Below are 20,836 nucleotides of genomic sequence, written 5' to 3' on the forward strand. Positions count from 1 at the left end.
CATACTTTGTCCCTACTCCTCCACACAAGCAACAATGATGCTAAACTACAATTTCAATCTGTACTTTTTTCACACTTCTGTATCTAGCCTGAGATGGTGAATTTATACCAATACTTCAAAAATTTCCTAAATAAGCTCATTTGAAACAATATAAATATAATGTTAGTCAACAACACATTCTCTTGTATAACTTAACAATTCATATACAAGATGATTTTGCTAAATGCAGACAAAGTGCAGGAAACAATAGGCAAAAGGATAAGGACCAAAAATGTCATATGGGCTTACGGTTGAAAATGCGTTTCAAGGGAGGTACATCCACTCGATGGTGGAGATAAAAGATGGTTGACAGTGTAGGCTTCAGTAATTGGAAGCGCATGAGTGCACAACAGGCAGGTGGAAGTGTTGTGTCTGTACTAGCATTTCAACTCCACACTCGGAGAGCAGGGGGCTGGAGCACCATCCTGTAGTAGCCACATTACTCTTCATACCACCAAAGGTATGTTTTCAGGCAGAGAGGCAAGCTCACCCACAAGAAGTGCCGATATGTAGAAGAGTGGCTGGTCCCATGAGGTTGTCACCAATATTCCCACCCACACACTGAAGCTGAACCAGTGCCGAAACCCACAAAGAGGCCCATTTTAAACTCTGCCAGGTACCTGTAATGCTGTTTCAGATGGGTATACAGTATTTGTGTCTCATTTACAGTGATTGTTCAACACCAGACATATTAACAGCCTACCACACCTCATAAAAATGCCAGACATGAACAACACTAGCACATCTGGTGGACATTCCACCTGTCACAGAGAACCGGATCTAGAGTCATTTACATTCCTCCTGATGGTATGAACAAAGTTACGTTGACATCTCGCCATGTCTTCTGCATGCTTTGCTTTATTTTGTCAAGCAGTGCAGTTTTCTCAATTGAATTTTCCATTAAATACCTTTAATATTCCTTTTAATTAATTAATTAGAATCCACATCACTGGAATAAAATTTAAGGAATATTCATGATTAAATTGTTATATAAGTATAGAAACCTCGAAATTAAAATAGCTTCCAAGTTATTGCATATTAGATAACAATCTGGAAATATTTGGTGCTTGAACTTGGTATACATCACTATCCCAGCAAAAGATGATTAGCACCATTGAAATTTTAGCACACTGGATATTAAGAGATTTTAAAAACAGTTCTCTATCTAGCATTATTGGTAAATCAGAAATTCCTCAGCAAAATGAAATACACAATAGGAATCAGCAAAACATAAATTGCTGTCTGAATAATAAGAATTTACAAATTGTAGACAGTGAGGTAGCTCTTATAAGATAATTGCAAACAGAAAGCACTTTGCAGAAAGGAAAATAAGCATTTATCAAGCTTGGGGAGATAGGCTCCTGCCCCCTGGTATCCTCAGGATATCGCTGGTGTAATATAATGATGAAGTGTTGGCATACTGTGTGTGCTACTGCCGCTCTTCATTTTTCAGTGAAGTATTTGTTTCTAACTTGCTCAGTTGTTTCTCTCACAGAGTTGGAAGGGGCAGCACTTGTACGGGGTTACAGCAGGCGTCGGGAGCAAGATGGGGCTGCCGTCGCTGAAGAAGTCTCCATTCTGGGAGAATGCCCACTTCAACGGTAGCTGCCCGGCAGCTGTGCTTCCGTGGTGCACTGAGAATTATGTGAGGTGAGACTGGATGTGATACCTTGCTTGTAGCACTCCTCATCGAAATTGTATTGTTAGCTGCAAATTTATATATTTCTTGTGTCATTGGAGTGGATTTGGATTGTGGATAAAAATTTGCCAGAAATGAAAGTACTGAGTCATACATTTAATTTGATGTATGTTTCATTAACTTTGGTAGGAAAGAAGAATATTAATTTTTCTTATTAATATGCCATGCAGTATTATTTTTGTAATAATAAACAAACACTGTCTGGATCACAAGTTTTTATTTACTGACTACCGGATTCAATCTACAATCCAGATCATTTTCAGGTCTGGTGCTGCAAAGTGCAGTTTGTCAGTGCCACGTTGTAGGAACCATGATGTCTCATTATACTGATAAATGAACATCATCTCAGTCACAACAACTTGGTGATGGTCAGCAGTGCAGATTGAAACTGGTAGCTAGTAAATGAAAATTTCTAATCCAGATGGTGTTCGTTTATTCTTATAACAAGAGGTTTCCTACAACATGGCAGTGATTGTGAAGAGCATTAGTTTTGTGATTGAAAGGCTCATTTGCTTTTTCTGACGTGAGAACAGCAAATGCAGAAATGTTGCAATAAGAGTACGCGGTACACCACACACATCCTAGATGGATGCATCCTTAGTGGAACTGTGTAGGAAAGTCAGTGTCTCGTCATGATGTTAATTTTTCCAGTTAGGCCATATGTATACCAAAATTGGTTGAAATTGTTCCAGATGTTATGGATATACGGCCACTAGCTAATATGCTGCAGGCAATTATTTGTTATTTTGTAGTTATCATTTCTGGAAAGCTCTTGAAACATATTATGTTTGTGATATTTGTCTGTTCTGCAATATCAGTATCTTTGAAATAACTTGTGTTCGTAGTGTCTGTACATTCTGGAATATTTGATGTTTGTATAAATACCAGCACTCTGAAATGTTGAATGTTTGTATAAATAGCTACACTTTCCATCGAGGAGTTCAGTTCAGTCCTGTTCTGGCTGTAGGTTAGTGTCAGTAATAAATGTGCTTTCAGTTCTGTGTGTTGTACTTCACTGACAACCCTCCCTTCAGATCTGAACTTGTTGTTTCGAGATGATGTGGTTTGGTGGAGATGCTGCATAGTTAAAAACATCTACATCACCGTGGCTCCAACTAGGGAACATAAGCCATCTCCTTCGCAGACAGAAATCGGGGTACACACAGTACATCATTCCTAAGATCTATGTATTGAAGAGACAGACAGATTCCAAAACAGTAGCAAGACAGCTGCACATCGGGCACCTATCAGACTTTTCCAGAGATGCTCATCAGTACCTGACAAAATGGCTGAAAGAATTTGAATGAATCACAGAATACAACAGGTGGGATGACATGTTGTGTTATCTGAAATGGACTGCACAGCCAAGCAGTGGTTTGACAGCAACAAAGAGAATCCCAGTAGCTGGAAAAAATTCCAGGCTAAACGGAAGAAAATGTTTGGCGACAATCAACAGCAAGTCCACTTAGCAGGACGACGACTGAAGAACAAGGCCCAGTGAAATGAACTTACATACAGAATGTTTTGGCCCTGCGCCATAGTGTGAATCCGAATATGACAGAAAGTGACAAAATCTCATACATGATGAAAGTACTTGCAAGAGACATGTACCAAGTTGTTCTGGTAAAGGGTGTTGGGGTGCAGAGGAATTGATCGAGTGATGCCAGCGAATTGAGAAAATCCAACAGAAGTGTCACACGAAAGAAGTGTGACGGACTGCCAAATGTAGCCCCTATGGTAGTGATGGAAGACCATGAGCTTGTCTCTCTCATATGCCAGATAGTAATAGAAGAGATACAGCAGTTCTTGGCAACCAGAAATGTTGGTCCAAGTACACAAATTATAGCAGCCATGAATATCAACTCTGTGCATCGGGAAGTAATACAGAATGTCGAAGAAGGGGTATATCAGTCTGTAGCATCAGTTGCTGTCAGCAGTCAAACTGGTGATGAAGAAAGGACTCAGCCACCTTGGACTTATCCCACAACTATCAAATTATAACAACATCCGATCAATGCAGGTGCAACAAACTCCTCCAACAAATCAAATGCCCTGTAGAACAACAGACATTTGGACAGAGGACAACACACCAGTGTGTTTCCGTTGTGGGTGCACTGTACATGTTGTACACTTCTGCAGAGAAATAAGATGAAGTTTCAGTGCTGCTATGCTGCTATATGTCACCGATTAAAACAGTTCTATTCACACCACGCCAGTCAACTGCAGTGGTTACAGGCGACCTGTGGGATGAAGCCCAACCCTGTACCCTGGACAGGATGATTCCTGGCATACCATAGCCTTTCCCCATCACTGTAAAGAGGTATCAGCCAGCCACCTAGCTGCTAATTTCAGGAAAACTAAGTGATGCAACAAACTTTTAAAAAGACAGTTTTGAAGCACAGAACAGTCCTTGTGGTGATCTCTGATTGTGGAAAGATTTTCCAGTCAAGATTAGTATCAGAGGTAATTTGATATTGCGACATCACCCACAAGGTGACAACTGTTTACAATCCATAGATGAATGGCATCACAGTACACTTTAATAAGACATAAGCAAGTATATTATTGATGTACTTTGATGTCGGAGATATTGGGTTACAATGTTGCCCATCATGACATTCACATACAACACAGTAAAGCAAGACACTACAGGCTTCACATCATTCCTTCTGCTCCACAGTTGTGAGGTCAAAACGACAATGGATATACTGTTCTCTTTTCAGCCGGATGACACTTAGGATGACTTTGAAAAAACCTCACCACCAGTGTTAAAGAAGCAAGGCAGCTGGTTTGCATATGGACCATTGATGCAGATGAGAAAGATCCATACTGCTATGACACCAAGCACTGGCCATTAAGGTGTAGCGCAGGAGATTTGGTCTGGATCTTTACTGGAAAGTGCGACTGTCATAAAAGTTACCAAAGTGCTTCCTCGGGTCATAACATATCCTTCATGACTTGCCAGCCATTACAATAAATTGAAGATTAAACTCCTCACGAAGAACACAAAAGCACAGAGACGTCGTCCCTGTGCTCCATCTGAAGCCCAGATACAGTCTAGAGGCCAGGTCAACAATGGTAGGATCAAGGAATGTGAAGACTCACTCAATGTTTGTGATGGTTTCGTGCAAGGGGCTACCTTTGACACCCATCGTAATGAGGGGGCTGTAACAGCATGAGCAGAATGTTATCTTCCATGTAAATAGCAATAAACTAATCACATGTTCACTGTGTTCATGAAACTCAGTTAATACAGTGGACTTGTGTCGGAGTGTGGTGATATTTATGTAGAAGATAACAGTAGCAGTAATCTTTGTATGTGATGAAAATAACTGTCAGTTTTTTTTGCTGAAGCACAATTTTAACAGTACTGCAATTGATAATGGCCACAAGGCCCAAATATATTCTGAATATTTTGGATAAATAGTTTTACTGTCAAAAGCATTTATGTTTTTCAGAAAACCTGTGGTTATATTTTTTAACACATGCCAAGATGACACTGGCTACTTAAGAGACACAGATTGTTTTAACTAGCCATTGTCATCTTGGCGTGTAAGTAAGTTAAATGACTGTTTTTCTCAAATGTAGGCCCTGTTAACATTTGATTAAATGATGATTATTGTATCAAAATAAGTCATAAAATGTCAGTTGCCACTAAACCTGTGACTTCTGCATATTTTTGATGTGTCCATATTAACACTGTTTCAATGTTTAAAACTTCATGTCACAGTTAAAATTTGTAATTAGGCCTATACATTATAGTTGACATTTATTTACAAGTGCTTGGCCTGCAGGAAATGGGGAGAAATGATCAGTGTTCAGGGGTATGACAAGCATGATCATTCAAAGCAAAATATGCTAATTAAGATGGGCTCGTAAAATGCGTAGCTTGAAAGCTATGAGCACTTCTTCATCTTCGTTACTGCAAGCGAATCTATTCTACTGAGCCAGTGCCATAGCTCTTGAGGTATTAGTTTTAGAGACCTTGTTTACTAGACTGTTTTGCTCCAAATAATCATTATTGTCATATCGCAGAATATTGATGATTCCTGCTGGAACACCATGTTTGTGTTGATCTCCTGTTAGCTCTATTTGGTATGTATTCCACACACTTCAGCAATATTCTAAATGGGTCACACAAGATGTTTTGTAGGTAAGCTCCTTCGTAGAATGACTGTTTTTGTTTTTTTTTTCCAGTATCCTACCACTGAACTAAAGTGTGTCATCTGCTCTACCTATGACTGAGTGAGCCTCTGTGATCAGCTCATTTCATATCCCCACAAAATGTTATACTTAGGCTGGGGTGGCCGAACGGTTCTAGGCGCTACAGTCTGGAACCGCACGACTATGGTCGCAGGTTCGAATCCTGCCTCGGGCATGGATGTGTGTGATGTCCTTAAGTTAGTTAGGTTTAAGTAGTTCTAAGTTCTAGGGGACTGATGACCTCAGAAGTTAAGTCCCATAGTGATCAGAGCCATTTGAGCCATTTTGTTATATCCACATTATTTGAATGAGTTGACTGATGCCAGTTGTGACTCGTTGATAATGTAATCTTAGTATCCTGTGCTTTTCACCACACTGAAGTGCACAACTTAACTGTTTTGAACATTTAAAGCAGTCTCCAGTCTTTGCGGCATTTTGGAATCTTATCAACGTCTGCCTGCATATTTGTGCCGTATGATCAAGCTTTCTATAATAATTGTTCACATAATGCTGAGTCGGATGCTTTCAGAAGTCAAGAAGTCTGGCATCTATCACATTGGCTTGATTTGTGGCTTTAAGGACGTCTAATGATAAAATATAGGTTGAGGCTTGGTGACTAATGTTATACTTAACTGCGATTTTGAATGCAAAAAATAACTCGCCTAAAGCAAATAAGTGATAAATCAGACTACAGTAAAATTGTAATCTATAGTTTGTCTTAGTAGTAATAGAAAAGCAATCTCACTACATACAGTGTTTTTGGAATGTGCGATGTTTTGTCTCCAACAGGATTCAAACATGTGACGAAGTGGACGTGCACACTTATTTGGATGCCCACAGAGTCACCATGCATGCCCTTTTCCACCAGCTATCTGTACACAATGGCCGATACATCCTCCGCCAGCTGAACAGGCATTCAGGTGGGTGACAGTGTGAAACAAAAGAGAAATCTGTTTTTCTATACATCTTAATGTACTTATCCTTCCTTCCATGAGGTAACTTTAACTAGTCATCCACTGTTCTGTTTCTCAGGGTGTTTGAAAGTGATGCAGAATGTAAATTTATTACAGTGCTGTGCCTTGTAGAAGACAAGTGTAACTGTGCGAGAGATATCGCACACATCTCTGTATGCGACGTCTGAAATTTGTCTATTAATGGACAGTCTTACTATTGTGATGACTACAATGTTTCCTCGGATTATTTTCGCCTCCTCTGTGAGATTATGCCTGTAATGTATTTAAAGTGGTGCAATGAAGCAATCTTACAAATTTGTTACCTCCATTTCATTTACAGACTGGACACTATGATTAAGCAGATGTTAAATTTAAAACTTTCTCAGTAAACAGATTGTTCCATAAAATTTCAGGCGAAGTGCTGGATGTCTAAAACTTCCTGCCATGATATTTAGACACAGAATATTCTGACCATCTTCAGGTGAATACTGGCGGAAATGCTCTGAATTCACATATTTAAGACTGCATTGACACATGCATGGTGTATTCAGTTGGTGTTTGTCACGGGCTACTTGGGCGCATGCACTTCTGCTGCAAGTCCATGTGCCGTGCCCCACGTCCTCTGTGGTGAAAGCCAGCCACATCGATATCAGTTCAGTTGTCTTTGCATGAAATAAATCACAGAGCAATGCAGATTACGCAAAGTATGAAGTTTTTCTATGACTGGATTCCATGTAGAATCAGCTGGAAACTTCCATATTGACTAATAAGGGACTTTGTCATATTTCCACTGATTCGTCAGTGAAATGGTTGTTGGTGGGTTTGTGAACAGAGGTATTGATGGAGCTATCAGAAAGGAAGAGGTCAACATCCTGGAAGATTGCACACTGGGTTGAGCAGGACCAGGTAAAACAGATAGCAGAGCAATAGGATAGGGTCTCTTGGCTCTGAGTCAATCATCAGTGAACCTGAATGAGACCAGAGGTTTGGGGTTTTGGGATGCTAGTGACGTCTCCTCTAGATAGCACATAAACAGGTTGGCATAGAAGGGGGCTGTGCCACAGACAGGTTTGTATACCTCTCCTTCAAAGGAGAAGTAGTTGTGTGGTAGGGTAAAGTTAGTAAAGTGTACAAGGAATGAGGTTGTGGGTTTATAGTCTGAAGTACATTTGGAGAGGTAGTGTTGAATAGTGGCAAGACCATTGGCATGAGTGGTATTGGTGTATTGGGAGGTGGCATTGACAGTGACCAGTAGGGATCCATGAAATAAAGGGGTGGGGACAGTGGAGAGCTGGTGAAGGAAGTAATTGCTACCTTTGATGCAGGAGATGTATGGCAGTTGGTTGGAAGTGTTGGTCAGTGGGGGCCAAAATTCTTTCAGTGGTGGCATAACAACAGGCCGCGGTGTGGTGCCCAGGATTGTAGCGTTTGTGGATTTTGGGGAGTATGTGGAAGGTGTGTGTGCAGGCTGTAATAGGGGTGAGGAGGGAAATGGATTCAGAGGAAAGATTCTGGGAAGGGCCTAAGTCTTTAAGCAGAGATTGGAGGTTATATTAAACTTCTGACAGAGTTTATAAGTGGAGGCCTTTTACTACCAGATAGTCACTGCAATTCATAATGACAGTGGTGGGACCTTTGTTTGCAGGCAGAATGATTAGAAGAGGATTATTTTGAGGCTTTGTATGGCTGTCCTTTCTTCTGCTGAAATGTTGATGTCCTTATAAAGGGATTTGTAGAAAGATGGTGAGGCAAAGTTGGAGGCAAGGAATTCCTGGAAAGTGAACCAGGGAACGGTTAGTCTGAGGTTGTTATTAATATTTTCTGTAGAACTTAAACATTAGAACACCATTCACAAATGAGACATTAGGCCTATTTTTCACTGTATTGAGGATTTTGTAGCAGAGAGGAAACAGCATGTTATCTTGGATGGTAAGTCATTGAAAGAAGTAGAAGTATCATCAAGCATGCTCCAGTGAAGAGTATTGGAACCCTTCTTGCTTATCTCTTATATTAATCAGCTACAATTGCCTCTGCACAGGCACCAATTCAGTCGAGCTCATCAAAGCAGTCACTGCGGACTTCACATCAACACAACATTGTTACAGCTTGCATTTCCTTTATCAGGATGATACTTCCTGCATTCTGCCCTACATGAATTTGGACTATCAACCCATTAAAAGTTGAAAATTTTTATCACAACTGGACGAGGAATGTCAGGTCATCTACTAGTTATTGTTTGAAATAAATATGTATCCCTGAAGATGTTGCTTTAACAGAGTGAACCTAGTCAGATCATAAATAAAGATTTATCATACAGCCAAAGCAGTCTTTTTCATCAGGGTACAATTCTACAGCAGTGTATGTCCGCAATACAAAGTTTTGCTGTAAACAGTTAGTGTTGCTGCCTTCAGTGCTGAAGGACCTGGGTTTAATTCCCAATGCTGTTTACGAGGCAATAAAAGGAGCGATCTATGATCATGGGCTGTGAGATCAGCATGTCGCCAGTCTCTCCAATTGGTATTGCCATTAGAGGAATTCTGACGATGCCACAACGTACTTCTTCATTCAAGCAGTACCTCATTTGGCTGCAAGGGCTGGGTGGACCCTCTGTCAAACCTCACCATCTCATAAAAAAATCTGAGGAGATACTGGGATACTGTAATGATAGCAACATTCTTGAGAGCCCTTGTGTGTGTGTGTGTGTGTGTGTGTGTGTGTGTGTGTGTGTGTGTGTGTGTGTGTGGATAAAGAGAGAGGAGAAGATTGACATGACAGTGGCTGTGGCTGTTGGGAAAGAACAGAATATAGAGATCTTTGCCAGTGAAAATGAGAGTGAAGTTCTGCAGTAGGGAGACTGATGAGAATGGACTGCACAGAGTGTAGGACTGATGGCTATTGTTATAGAAAGTAGACCATTAGCTGTCTTTTGATGTCTTGGAAGGAATTTAATTTCTGGAATATTTCCAAAGGCAAGTTCCTGATGCAGAAAATGATTTAGAAAATATGGTACTGCTATGTGATGCTACAGGGAGAATTTTACTTTGTTGAGGACAGGTATTTATGCTGTGCTGTTCAGAAAGTAGAATAAGAGTTGAAAACAAATAGAGAAAATGTAGAGTACGGTAGCCTCTGCATTTATCAGCACACAACCATGATAATTGTTTGTAGGCTGGTGTGATATGTTCATAAAAGCACACTTCGCAAATGTATTGTATACAAGGATTCGTTGCCAGTTCCAGCCTGCTTGAGGATTCAAACAAAGATCCTCAGATAATGGCATCACCATAGTAGAGTAAGGGGAATATTACGGTCTCTAGAAGCTTCTTTCTGAGCTCAAAAGGAAATTGTTGTGACTCGCCGATCTTTCAAAGTGCCGCCACGCAGTTACGCACACCTATACATGCGGCGCTGTCTGCCAGCCGTGCAGAAGCAGCGCCACCTAAGCGGCCGGCCAGCCAGCGCCCGCTAGACTCAGACTCAGTTATGATTTGACTTTTAAAGTGTACACACGTCTTACTCTGTTTACTTGATCTGTGACTTTCATGTATTGCGTCTGTCTTGAAATATATTTGTTCAACTTGAAGTTATAATAGAAATAAGTTTTCATATTTCGGTAGTGAAGTGACACTGACACCTTCTTACAGATGGCAGCTATGTGTTCAGGCTAAATGATGGTCCTCCTTTTTTTGGAGAAGAGGAAGAGGTTATTTCTGTGACATTTAGGATTAATGCTGAAAGACTGAAGACTAAGGACTCTCATGGATATGATAGAGTACCCAGCAGAATATTAAAGTACTGTGCTGCACATGCTAGCCTTGTACTTAGCCATATTTTTAATTTTTCCTTTAAGAATGATCAGTTTCATGAAAGATTAAAGTACTCGTTAGCAAAGCTGCTTTATAATAAGGAAGAAAGGGAGAATATATACAATTTTAGACCTATTTCTGTGCTGTCACTGTTCACTAAAGTCACTCTAAAGGCTGTGTATGTAAGGATAATAGTTAGGTTTTAGAATTGGTTTAACAACTAAAAATGCTACTTTCTCTTTTCTCTGTGATGTGCTGGTTGGATTAAACGAAAGATTTTGAGCACTAGGCATTTCTTTTATTTAACTAAGGCGTTTGATTGTGTTGATGACAAAATATTGCTCCAGAAGTTGGACCATTACAGAATACGGGAAGTAGCTCACAATTGGTTCACCTCTTACTTTAATAACAGACAGCAAAAGGTCATTCTCCAGTGTTGAGAATGCCTTTGATGTGGGGTGCTACAGGAATCAGTGCTGGGGCCACTCCTGTCACTTATTTATAAAATTAACGATGTGCCCTCTAATATTACAGGTGATTCTAAAATATTTCTGTTTGCTAATGACTCTAGCTTGGCAGTAAAAGATGTTGTGTGCAATCTTGGTACTGTTTGCAATAGCGCAGTATATGACCTAAGTTCATGGCTTGTAGAAAATAAACTAATGCCAAATCACAGTAATACTCAGTTTTTACAGTTTCTAACACACAGTTCAACTAAACCTGACATTTTAATTTCACAGAATGGGCATATGATAAGTGAAACAGCACCGTTCAAATTTCTAGGTGTTCAGATAGATAGTAAACTGTTGTGGAAAGCCCACATTCAGGATTTTGTTCAAAGACTTAATGCTGTCATTTTTACTATTTGAATGGTATCTGAAGTAAGTGATAGTATGACATGAAAAGTAGTTTCCTTATGATTATATGGTATTATATTTTGGGGTAAGTCTTCCCATTCTCAAAGGTTAGTTTTGGCTCAGAAATGGGCTGTTCGAGCAATAGGTAGTGCAAGTTTGTGAACCTCTGGTTGATCCCTGTTCATTAGTCTGGGTATTCTGACATTGGCTTCTCAACATACATATTCTTTACTGTCATTTCTTGCTAACAATGTCAGCTCATTCCCAAGAATTAGCAGCTTTCACTCAGTTAATACTCGGCAGAAATTCAGTCTGCATTTGGATCGCACTTCCTTGACTCTTGCGCAGAAAGGTATGTAGTCTACTGCTGCATCCATTTTCAATAAGCTACCACAAGAAGTCGAAAATCTTAGCAGTAATCTGTGTGCTTTCAAATCGAAACTGAAAAGTTTCCTCATGTGTCACTCCTTCTATTCTGTCGAGGAGTTGCTTGGAAAATTGAGCTGATTCCTGTGTTACATTGTAGATTGTGTTTACATAAACTTACGGCTTGCCCTTTTTTGGGTTCATAAAGATTTTATTTAATCTGTTATTACTTTTATGTTGTAATTTTGTGTACTGACACGTTGCATGACCTTGGAGATTTGCTCCTCAATTTGGTCCTACAGAACTAGACATGTAAAACAAAATAAAATAAAATAAGATATTCCCTGAATTGTGCTGTAATAAGTTTTTTGTGAGCGACTTAGATTTCTTGTGTTTCAGACAGGTTAAGTTTCAAAACTATGCTCTGCACCCACACTGACAAGGCAAGTAAATCAGCATTTACGTGTTGGATGGCTGTGCACAAGTATGGTGGACTTGGACTTAGATATCACATAATGTCGTCAATGTATAGACAAAGATTTCGTCCAATAGCTTAATATACTTTTAAATGAACTTCAGATATGCATCTCTGCTACTGAACACCACCTACATGTGATGTGTAGTAATCTCTTTCATTTCCTGTTGTTGATATTCAGAAGCACAATTGTGATTGTTGACAGCCCTCCTAGAAGCAGTGATGGGCCTCGGTGAGCTGTTAGCCATGTCGCACCAGCAGCTTACAAGGCTCGGCCTCCTCGCAGAGGCTGAGGCGGACTCTGACTCGGGCACCGGGACGGGACCGGACGCACAGTTGAGGCTGCTCGTAGCTCTGCACACACTGCCCAGACTGGCACACGCATTGGCGACCGATATCTGGAGAGCGGAGGGTGTTAACTCCACGTGGAACGGCGTCAGGTCAGTCGCCCGGATGTGTCTGGTGGTGGGCTTTTAAGACACTACTCTCAATAATTCAGCCATTTCTTACACTTACGGGTGCTGGATTAGTGGAAGTGTCAGATTAGTGAGAGTATCTAAAATTTTGTTCAAATCCCAGTGACAGTCAGCTGTTGCACAGCATGTCAGTTCTTCTCGGCATCGAATGTAAATGCGAATCCAGCCTGATACCCAGGTGCAGGTACTTACACAAAAAAAGACACAATTTCAGAGACTTTACTGGTCTCATACAGTTATAATTTTATGTATATAGACTGAAGCAGTCAGATTTTAGTGTAAATGGTCTTCAACTTGAGATCTACCTGCACTCTTTTGTCTTGTTATAAAATTCAAACCTAAGTAGTATCTCAAATCCTTAAGTCCTCCAAATATATTTATTCTTAGCTTGATTTCTTTTGTCCAAGGTTTCCGGTCCAGGATTTCATACGTTTGTGATATGAACACCTGAGAAACAAAAGAAACATATTGTGTAATGTTTGTTTGTTATCATTCAGCTCAAAACTCATGTACTGCTCCAGTCAAACATGGTGTTGCCACCATATTATGAGAACTATCCATGACGTAGATTACATTTTGGTATTTTTTTAAAAAAGGTATAGGAATAAATGTTTTATTCATTTGAAAGCGACAGTTAAGTAGTACATTTCAGCATAATCTCCACACACATTTAGACGCTTATCATACTGGTGAATAGGCTTCAAAATTCCATTGTAGAAATATTCTAATGTCTGAGACTTGAGCCACTTAGTCATGCTCCATCATCTCCAAAGCACGACGTTGCAAGTCAGGCCTTCGTCATTGGAAACAGGTGGTAGTCACTGTGCGACAGGTGCAGACTGTATGATGGATGAGAAAGCACTTCCCACCTGAAAGAATAAAGCACTTCACAAGTGCGATTCTCCATGTGTGGTCGAGCATTGTTCTGCAAAAACCAAAAAAAATTTTTGACACCTCCTTTCCGGGCTACTTTGCACACACCCCCATGGTGTGTTCGTCGCCCTAGCCTTCGGCTCGACTTGGCACAGGGCCCTAAGGACTCAGTCCCTCCAGAGGCCTTCTGCCGCCGCTTTTATTCCATCCTGGCCACGTATCAGGGCTCTGGTGTTGTTTACACTGACGGTTCGATGGTTGCTGGTCGTGTCGGATATGCGCTCACTCTAGGGGACCTTTCCGAACAACGTTCCTTGCCGGATGGCTGCAGCGTTTACACTGCTGAACTGGTCACCATCTTTCGTGCCCTAGAGTATATCCGCTCCTGCTCAGGTGAGTCCTTCGTTATCTGTAGCGATTCCCTGAGCGGTTTACGAGCTCTCGACCAGTGTTTCCCTCGTTCTCGTTTGGTGATGGCTATCCACGAGTCTCTGCATACTCTCGCCTGTTGCGGCCGCTCTGTGGTCTTTGTGTGGACCCCCGGTCATGTCGGTATCCCGGGTAACGAACATGTTGACCGCCTGGCGAAAGAGGCCACCAGTAAGCCATCTCTGGACGTTGGCCTCCCAGAGACTGATTTGCGGGCAGTCTTCCGCCGCAAAATTTTGGCGCTATGGGACGACGAATGGCGCGAACTGCCAATGCGCAATAAACTCCGTGCTGTCAAGGAGACGACGGCTGTGTGGCGGTCATCCCTGCGAGCCACTCGCAGGGACTCAGTAGTTCTTTGCCGGCTCCGCATTGGCCACTCCCGACTGACACACAGTTATTTACTGCGCCGGGAGGACCCTCCTCTATGTCGCTGTGGGGCAGCTTTGACAGTGGCCCACATTTTGCTGGCCTGCCCCCTTTTAGCTGTGGTCAGGCAGACATTTGCGCTGCCTGCTACGCTCCCTGCCCTTTTAACAGACGACTCCACTATGGCTGACTTAGTTTTACGTTTTATTCGGGCAGGGGGATTTTATCATTTACTCTGAGTGTTTCTGTTTTATTTTATTGTTTTGTGTTGATTCTGGCCTTTGGCCTATGGTTTTACACTGATTTTTTAATGAGTTTCTAAGTGGTTGGCCTTTCCTTTTTTATGTCTATGGTCGGCCAACCACCGTCACACTCTGTGTGGTTTTAGTTTGTTTTGTTTTGTCTTGTCTTTGTCTCAGTATCCCTTGTTCTGTATCGTCTGTGATCTCCTCTGTTCCTTGTTTTTATTCTCTGTGGGTGTTCTTTGTCTTTGGAAAAAGGGACCGATGACCATGGCAGTCTGGTCCCTTTAATCCCCCAAACCAACCAACCAAAATTTTTGAGCTTAACTTTCCTCTACCCTTATTCTTAATTGTTCTTTTTAAGTTTTCCAAAGTTTGAAAGTACCTCGCAGAGTTTGTTGTGCCATGCTCAAGAAAATCAACAAGAAGCGCATCTTTCCTGTCCCATAGGTAGCAATTCAGTCTCGCAGTTAGTTCAAATTTTTGACCAAATTCTCTTCTCCAGTTAAGATTTGATCAAGTAATGGCCATCAACTTGTTTGTAAGAATCCAGAATGTCAGTAATGGAGTCATACATTGGTTGTTACAGTTTTGTATCAAGATCTTCGGTACCCATCTTGTACAAAATTTGTGATAACCTAGCTTCTGTGCAATGATTTGGTGCAATAGACATCATGAAATTTGTGGAAAATGAAATGAGAGCTCAGGCATTGTGAATCAGCGGTTTTCTTCAATCGTCCCGTTAACTTTTGTGACCAGTTCACCAGTTACAGTGTCTGGTCATGCACCTCACTCTTTATTGTGAACATTATTTTGGCCACTTTTAAACCTAATGCATCATTGTTATTCACTCCACCTTCATTGATTATATAGTTTATGTACACTCCATATAGTTGCTTATAAATTTCAATCAGTTTATGATTTTATGCAAACAAAAATCTTATTATGGACCACACTTCACAACCCACATGATTTTCAGTTGCACCACAGATTTAAACCTCTTGTCCATTATATTACATCAGGACCAACTTTCACTGTGTGAACATTTAGATTCTTATCAACAAAAGAGCTTCCTTCTGATACAGCCAATTAGTAATAGACTGAGTGTTCATGATTGACCTTTGATTTATGAAAAGAGTGGCTAATTCAGTACAACTATGTCAGTGCTTCACTGAGAGACTCAGATACAGTAAATAAAATTATGGAAAATCAAGGATTGAATGTAACAATATTTTGAAAAAGATCATTGCTGCTCGCCATATAGCAGAAATGCTGAGTCTCGGAGAGGCACAACAAAAAGACTGTCAGAAAGTGAGCTTTCGGCCAACAAGACCTCCCCCCCCCCCCCCCCCCCCCCACACACACACAGGCTCAGGCAGCTGCGAACAGGAGTGCATGATGGGAGACGCATCCAGGTGGGAGGAGGGGGGGGTGGTAAGGAGGAGGTTGGGGTAGGGAAGGGGAGGGATAGCAGGTTAGGGGTGGGAGAGTGTAAAGTGCTGCTTGCGAGAGCATACGGGGATAGGGTGAAGAGAGGGTATGGCAGTTAAGAGCAATTGACACGTTAGACGGAGAGCAAGTAAAAAGACTGTGGATGCGTTGATAAAATAGAGGGCTGTGTAATGCTGGAATGGGAACAGGGAAGGGTAAGGACAAAGACTAACAAAGTTTAAGGCCCAAAGGGTTATTGGAACATTGGATATAATGCAAGGAGAAATCACATCTGCACAGTTAGAAAAGCCAATATTGTTGGGAAGGAAGGATCCATAGGGCACAGGCCATGATGCAGTCATTGAAATCTAGAATGTCATGTTGGGCAGTGTGCCCAGCAATGGGGTGACCCAGCTGTTTCTTGGCCACATTTCGTCGGTGGTCATTTATGCAGGCAGACAGCTTGTCTGTTGCCGAGCCCACACAGAATGCGGCACAGTGGTTGCAGCTTAGTTTGTAGATCACATGATGGTTTCACAGGTAGCTCTATCTTTGATAGGTTAGGTGGTGTTTGTGAATGGACTGGAGTAGGTAGTGGTGAGAGGATGTATGGGACCGGTCTTGTGTTTACGGATATTAAAGGCATATGAGCTGTGAGGCAAGGGTTTGGAAGCAGGGGTTGTGTAGCAATGGACTAGGATATTGTGTAGGTTTGGTGGGCAGCAAAATACCACTGTGGGAGGGGTGGAAAGGCTAGGGGATAGAACATTTCTCATTTCGGGGCATCATGAGACGTAGTCAAAAGCCCGACGGATAATATGATTCAGTTCGTCCAGTCCTGGGTGGTACTGAATTGTGAGGGGAATGTTCCTCTGTGGCCAGGCAGTGGGACATTGGAGGGTGGGTGTAGAGATAAGGCATGGGAGAGCTGGTTTTGAACAAGGTTGGGAGGATAATGAAGGTATGTGAAGGCCTCAGTGGGACCCTCAAGAGAGACTGCTTGTTACCACAGATGCAATGGCCACAGGTGGCTATGCGGTATGGAAGGGACTTCCTGTTATGGAATAGGTGGCAGCTAAATTCACTTCACCTGGTCCTTCTCAACCCAACAATCCACCTTCCATGATGTTGACCTCCACCTCAAAGATGGCTACATCAGTTCATCTGTCCATATCAGACCTACCAGCCACCAGCAGTACCTCCACATGGACAGCTGCCACCCATTCCATATAGACTACTGCCTTCCGTACAGCTTAGCCACCTGTGGCTGTCACATCTGTAGTGAGGAGTGGTCCATCTCAAAATATACCAAGGGTCTCACTGAGGCCTTCACTTACTGTATTTATCCTCCCAGCCATGTACAAGAACACATCTCCTGTGCCTTATCTCTCCCATCACCCACCACCTCCCAAACTCCGACCGTCTGGCCACAGAGTAGTATTCCCCTCGTGACTCAGTACCACCTAGGACTAGACCAACTGAATCATTTTGTCTGCCAGGGTTTTGACTACCTCTCATCATGCCCTGAAATGAGGGATGTCCTACCCACTATCCTTCCCACCCCTTCCACAGTGGTACTCCACTGCCCACTGAATCTCCACAATATATTCATCCATCTTTACACAACCCCCGCTCCCAACCCCTTGCCTCACAACTCATATCCCTGTAATAGACCTAGGTCCAAGACCTAGATGCAAGACCTGCCCCATACATGCTCCCACAAACACCTACATCACAAGCATCACTTAGTCCATCAGAGACAGAGCTACCAGTGAAACCAGTCATTTGATCTACAAGCTAAGCTATAATAACTGTGCTGCATTCTGTGTGGGAATGACAACCAACAAGCTGTCTGTCTGTATGAATGGCCACTGATGAAGTGTGGCCAAGAAAAAAGTGGACCACCCTGAAGCTGAACACGCTGCCAAACATGACATCCTTCGTTCCAATGATCGCTTCACAGCCTGTGGGATCTGGATCCTTCCCACCAACACCAGCTTTTCTGTATTGTGCAGATGGGAGTTCTCCCTGCAATATATCCTACATTCCTGGAACACTTCTTGGCTCATCCTTCATTAGACATTGTTCTTACCCAACTGGCCTCCCATTCCAGCACTAAACAGTACTTTACTCTACCAACACACCCACAATCCCTTTAATTCTCTCTTGTTCTGCTTCCCCTCCTCCTCTGCTGCCCTCTGACCGACCTCCTGACTGCACCTACCTACCCTCCCCTCCCCTCCCCTCCCCTCTCCACCTCGTCCCTGAATGCTCCCACAAGCAGCACTTTACTGTCCCCCACCCCTACCCTGCTATTCCTCCTTCCCCTACCCAAGCCGCCTTCTTACATTCGCCACCCAGTTGCCTTTGTCGTCACGCGGTGCTGTTCGCAGTCTGGTCTCAGCAGCCAGATACTATGGCTGTGGTGTGTGTGTGTGTGTGTGTGTGTGTGTGTGTGTGTGTGTGTGTGTGTGTGTGTATCATGAGTAGCAAGTATCCTTTTCAAGATATTGTTAGATATCGTAATTTTTAGTGCAAGTCTTTTTTATGCCACTTTGGTAAGAAATGATGCGGACAATGCACACACTCACTCCATGACCCAGGTGGGGATTGAACACGGGGACCACAGGGTCTATAGGCAGCTAACCATTAATTCATGAGCTCCAGACTGATTTCAACAAACCTTTTCTTTAATAGTCAGGCTGTTCCTGAAAGATGAGAAATGAAAATACATTTGGAATGTTTGGTCTTCTTAGATGAGCTAGCAATTTTCCCTGTCTTGTGCATAAAAATTCATTACATGGAAGGGTCTCCTCAGTACCTTGGACAACCTATACTAATTAAATTTTACAAAATACTTCAAGCACCTAAATTCAAATGCTCAGGGCAAATCACACTGTTATATTGCTAGCAAAGGCCGAAATGCACGCTATAAGCTCACGCAGGATGGCGTGAGGTCTGAAACAGGATACATAATGAATGCTATAAAGAAAAGTACGTAGCTGCTGGAATACTTAACTTTAATCCATCATTTGTATACATCGTCCTTGATGAGACATGCTTCATACGATAACTATCAATTGCTATGGCGCCTTGCTAGGTCATAGCCATGGACTTAGCTGAAGGCTATTCTAACTATCTCTCGGCAAATTAGAGAAAGGCTTCGTCAGTGTAGTCGCTAGCAAAGTCGTCCGTACAACTGGGGCGAGTGCTAGTAAGTCTCTCGAGACCTGCCGTATGGTGGCGCTCGGTCTGCGATCACTGACAGTGGCGACACGCGGGTCCAACATGTACTAATGGACCGTGGCCGATTTAAAGCTACCACCTAGCAAGTGTGGTGTCTGGCGGTGACACCACACACACAATCTTCAGTATTAAACTGTAAACAAAACACACAAAGAATCTCCAAGTAGCAAAAGACCTACAGAATCACCTGTAACATGAAAAGAAAAAGAAAAAAAAATCAGAATGCAAAACTAAAACACTAGACTACAGTAATCAAACAAAAGCATTATATCCACCAGAAACCTTGATAATCAGTGGAAGATGCTATATGCTCAAGAGCCAAAGAAACTGGCACACCTGCCTAATATAGTGTAGGGCCCCCGCGAGCATGCAGAAGTGCTACGAGACGTAGCATGGACTCTACTAATGTCTGAAGTAGTGTTGGAGGGAACTGACACCATTAATCCTGCAGGACTGTTCATAAATCCGTAAGAGTATAAGGGGGTGGATCTCTCTTCTTAACAGCACATTACAAGGCATCCCAGATATGCTCAATAATGTTCATGTTTGTGGGGTTTGGTGGGTAGCGGAAGTGTTTAAACTCATAAGAATGTTCCTGGAACCACTCAATTCTGCACGTGTGGGGTGTCACATTCTCCTGCTGGAATAGCCCAACTCCTGGAATGCACAATGGACATGAATGGACACAGGTGATCAGACAGGATGCTTACGTACATCTCTCAAGTCAAAGTAATATCTAGATGTATCAGGGGATCCTGTATTACTCCAACTACACACGCCCTGCATCATTACAGAACTTCCACCAGTTTGAACAGCCCCCTGCTGACATACAGGATCCATGGATTCCTGAGGTTGTCCCCATACCCGTACATGCCTGTCTGCTCGATACAATGTGAAACAAGAGTCATCTGACCAGGCAACATGTTTTCAGTCATCAACAGTCCAATTTCAGAGTTAACAGGCCCAGGCGAGATGTAAAGCTTTTGTCATGCAGTCATCAAGGGTACACAAGTGTGCCTTCAGCCCTGAAAGACTGTATTGATGATGTTTCGTGGAATGGTTCACATGCTGACCCTTTTAATGTCCCAGCATTGAAATATGCAGCAATTTGCAGAAGGTTTGCATTTCTGTCACACTGAACAATTCTCTTCAGTCATCGTTGGTCCCATTCTTGCAGGATCTTTTTCTGGCCACAGCAGTGTGACAGATTTGATGTTTTACCAGATTCCTGATGTTCGTGGTACACTTGTGAAGTGGTCTTAGCGAAAAATCACCACTTCATTGCTATTTTGGAGATGCTGTACTGCATCGCTCGTGCACCAACTATAACACTATAACTCACGGGGAAACGTGCAAGGGATAAGTCCCTGCA

The 20,836-nt window shown here is 42.3% G+C and overlaps 1 protein-coding gene across 1 annotated transcript in view; it reads left to right on the forward strand.

Annotated features, from left to right (window-relative positions):
• Positions 1–20,836, forward strand: part of LOC126428423 (angiotensin-converting enzyme-related protein-like) — a 279,896-nt gene that overhangs the window by 223,284 nt on the left and 35,776 nt on the right. The window contains exons 7-9 of the mRNA XM_050090350.1: positions 1,535–1,689; positions 6,731–6,861; positions 12,604–12,838. Of these exons, the coding sequence (XP_049946307.1) occupies positions 1,535–1,689; positions 6,731–6,861; positions 12,604–12,838 (521 nt within the window). The remainder of the gene's footprint in view (positions 1–1,534; positions 1,690–6,730; positions 6,862–12,603; positions 12,839–20,836) is intronic.

Source organism: Schistocerca serialis, chromosome 12 (genome assembly GCF_023864345.2).
Source record: "Schistocerca serialis cubense isolate TAMUIC-IGC-003099 chromosome 12, iqSchSeri2.2, whole genome shotgun sequence".
In the NCBI taxonomy this organism is placed as follows: Eukaryota; Metazoa; Arthropoda; class Insecta; order Orthoptera; family Acrididae; genus Schistocerca; species Schistocerca serialis.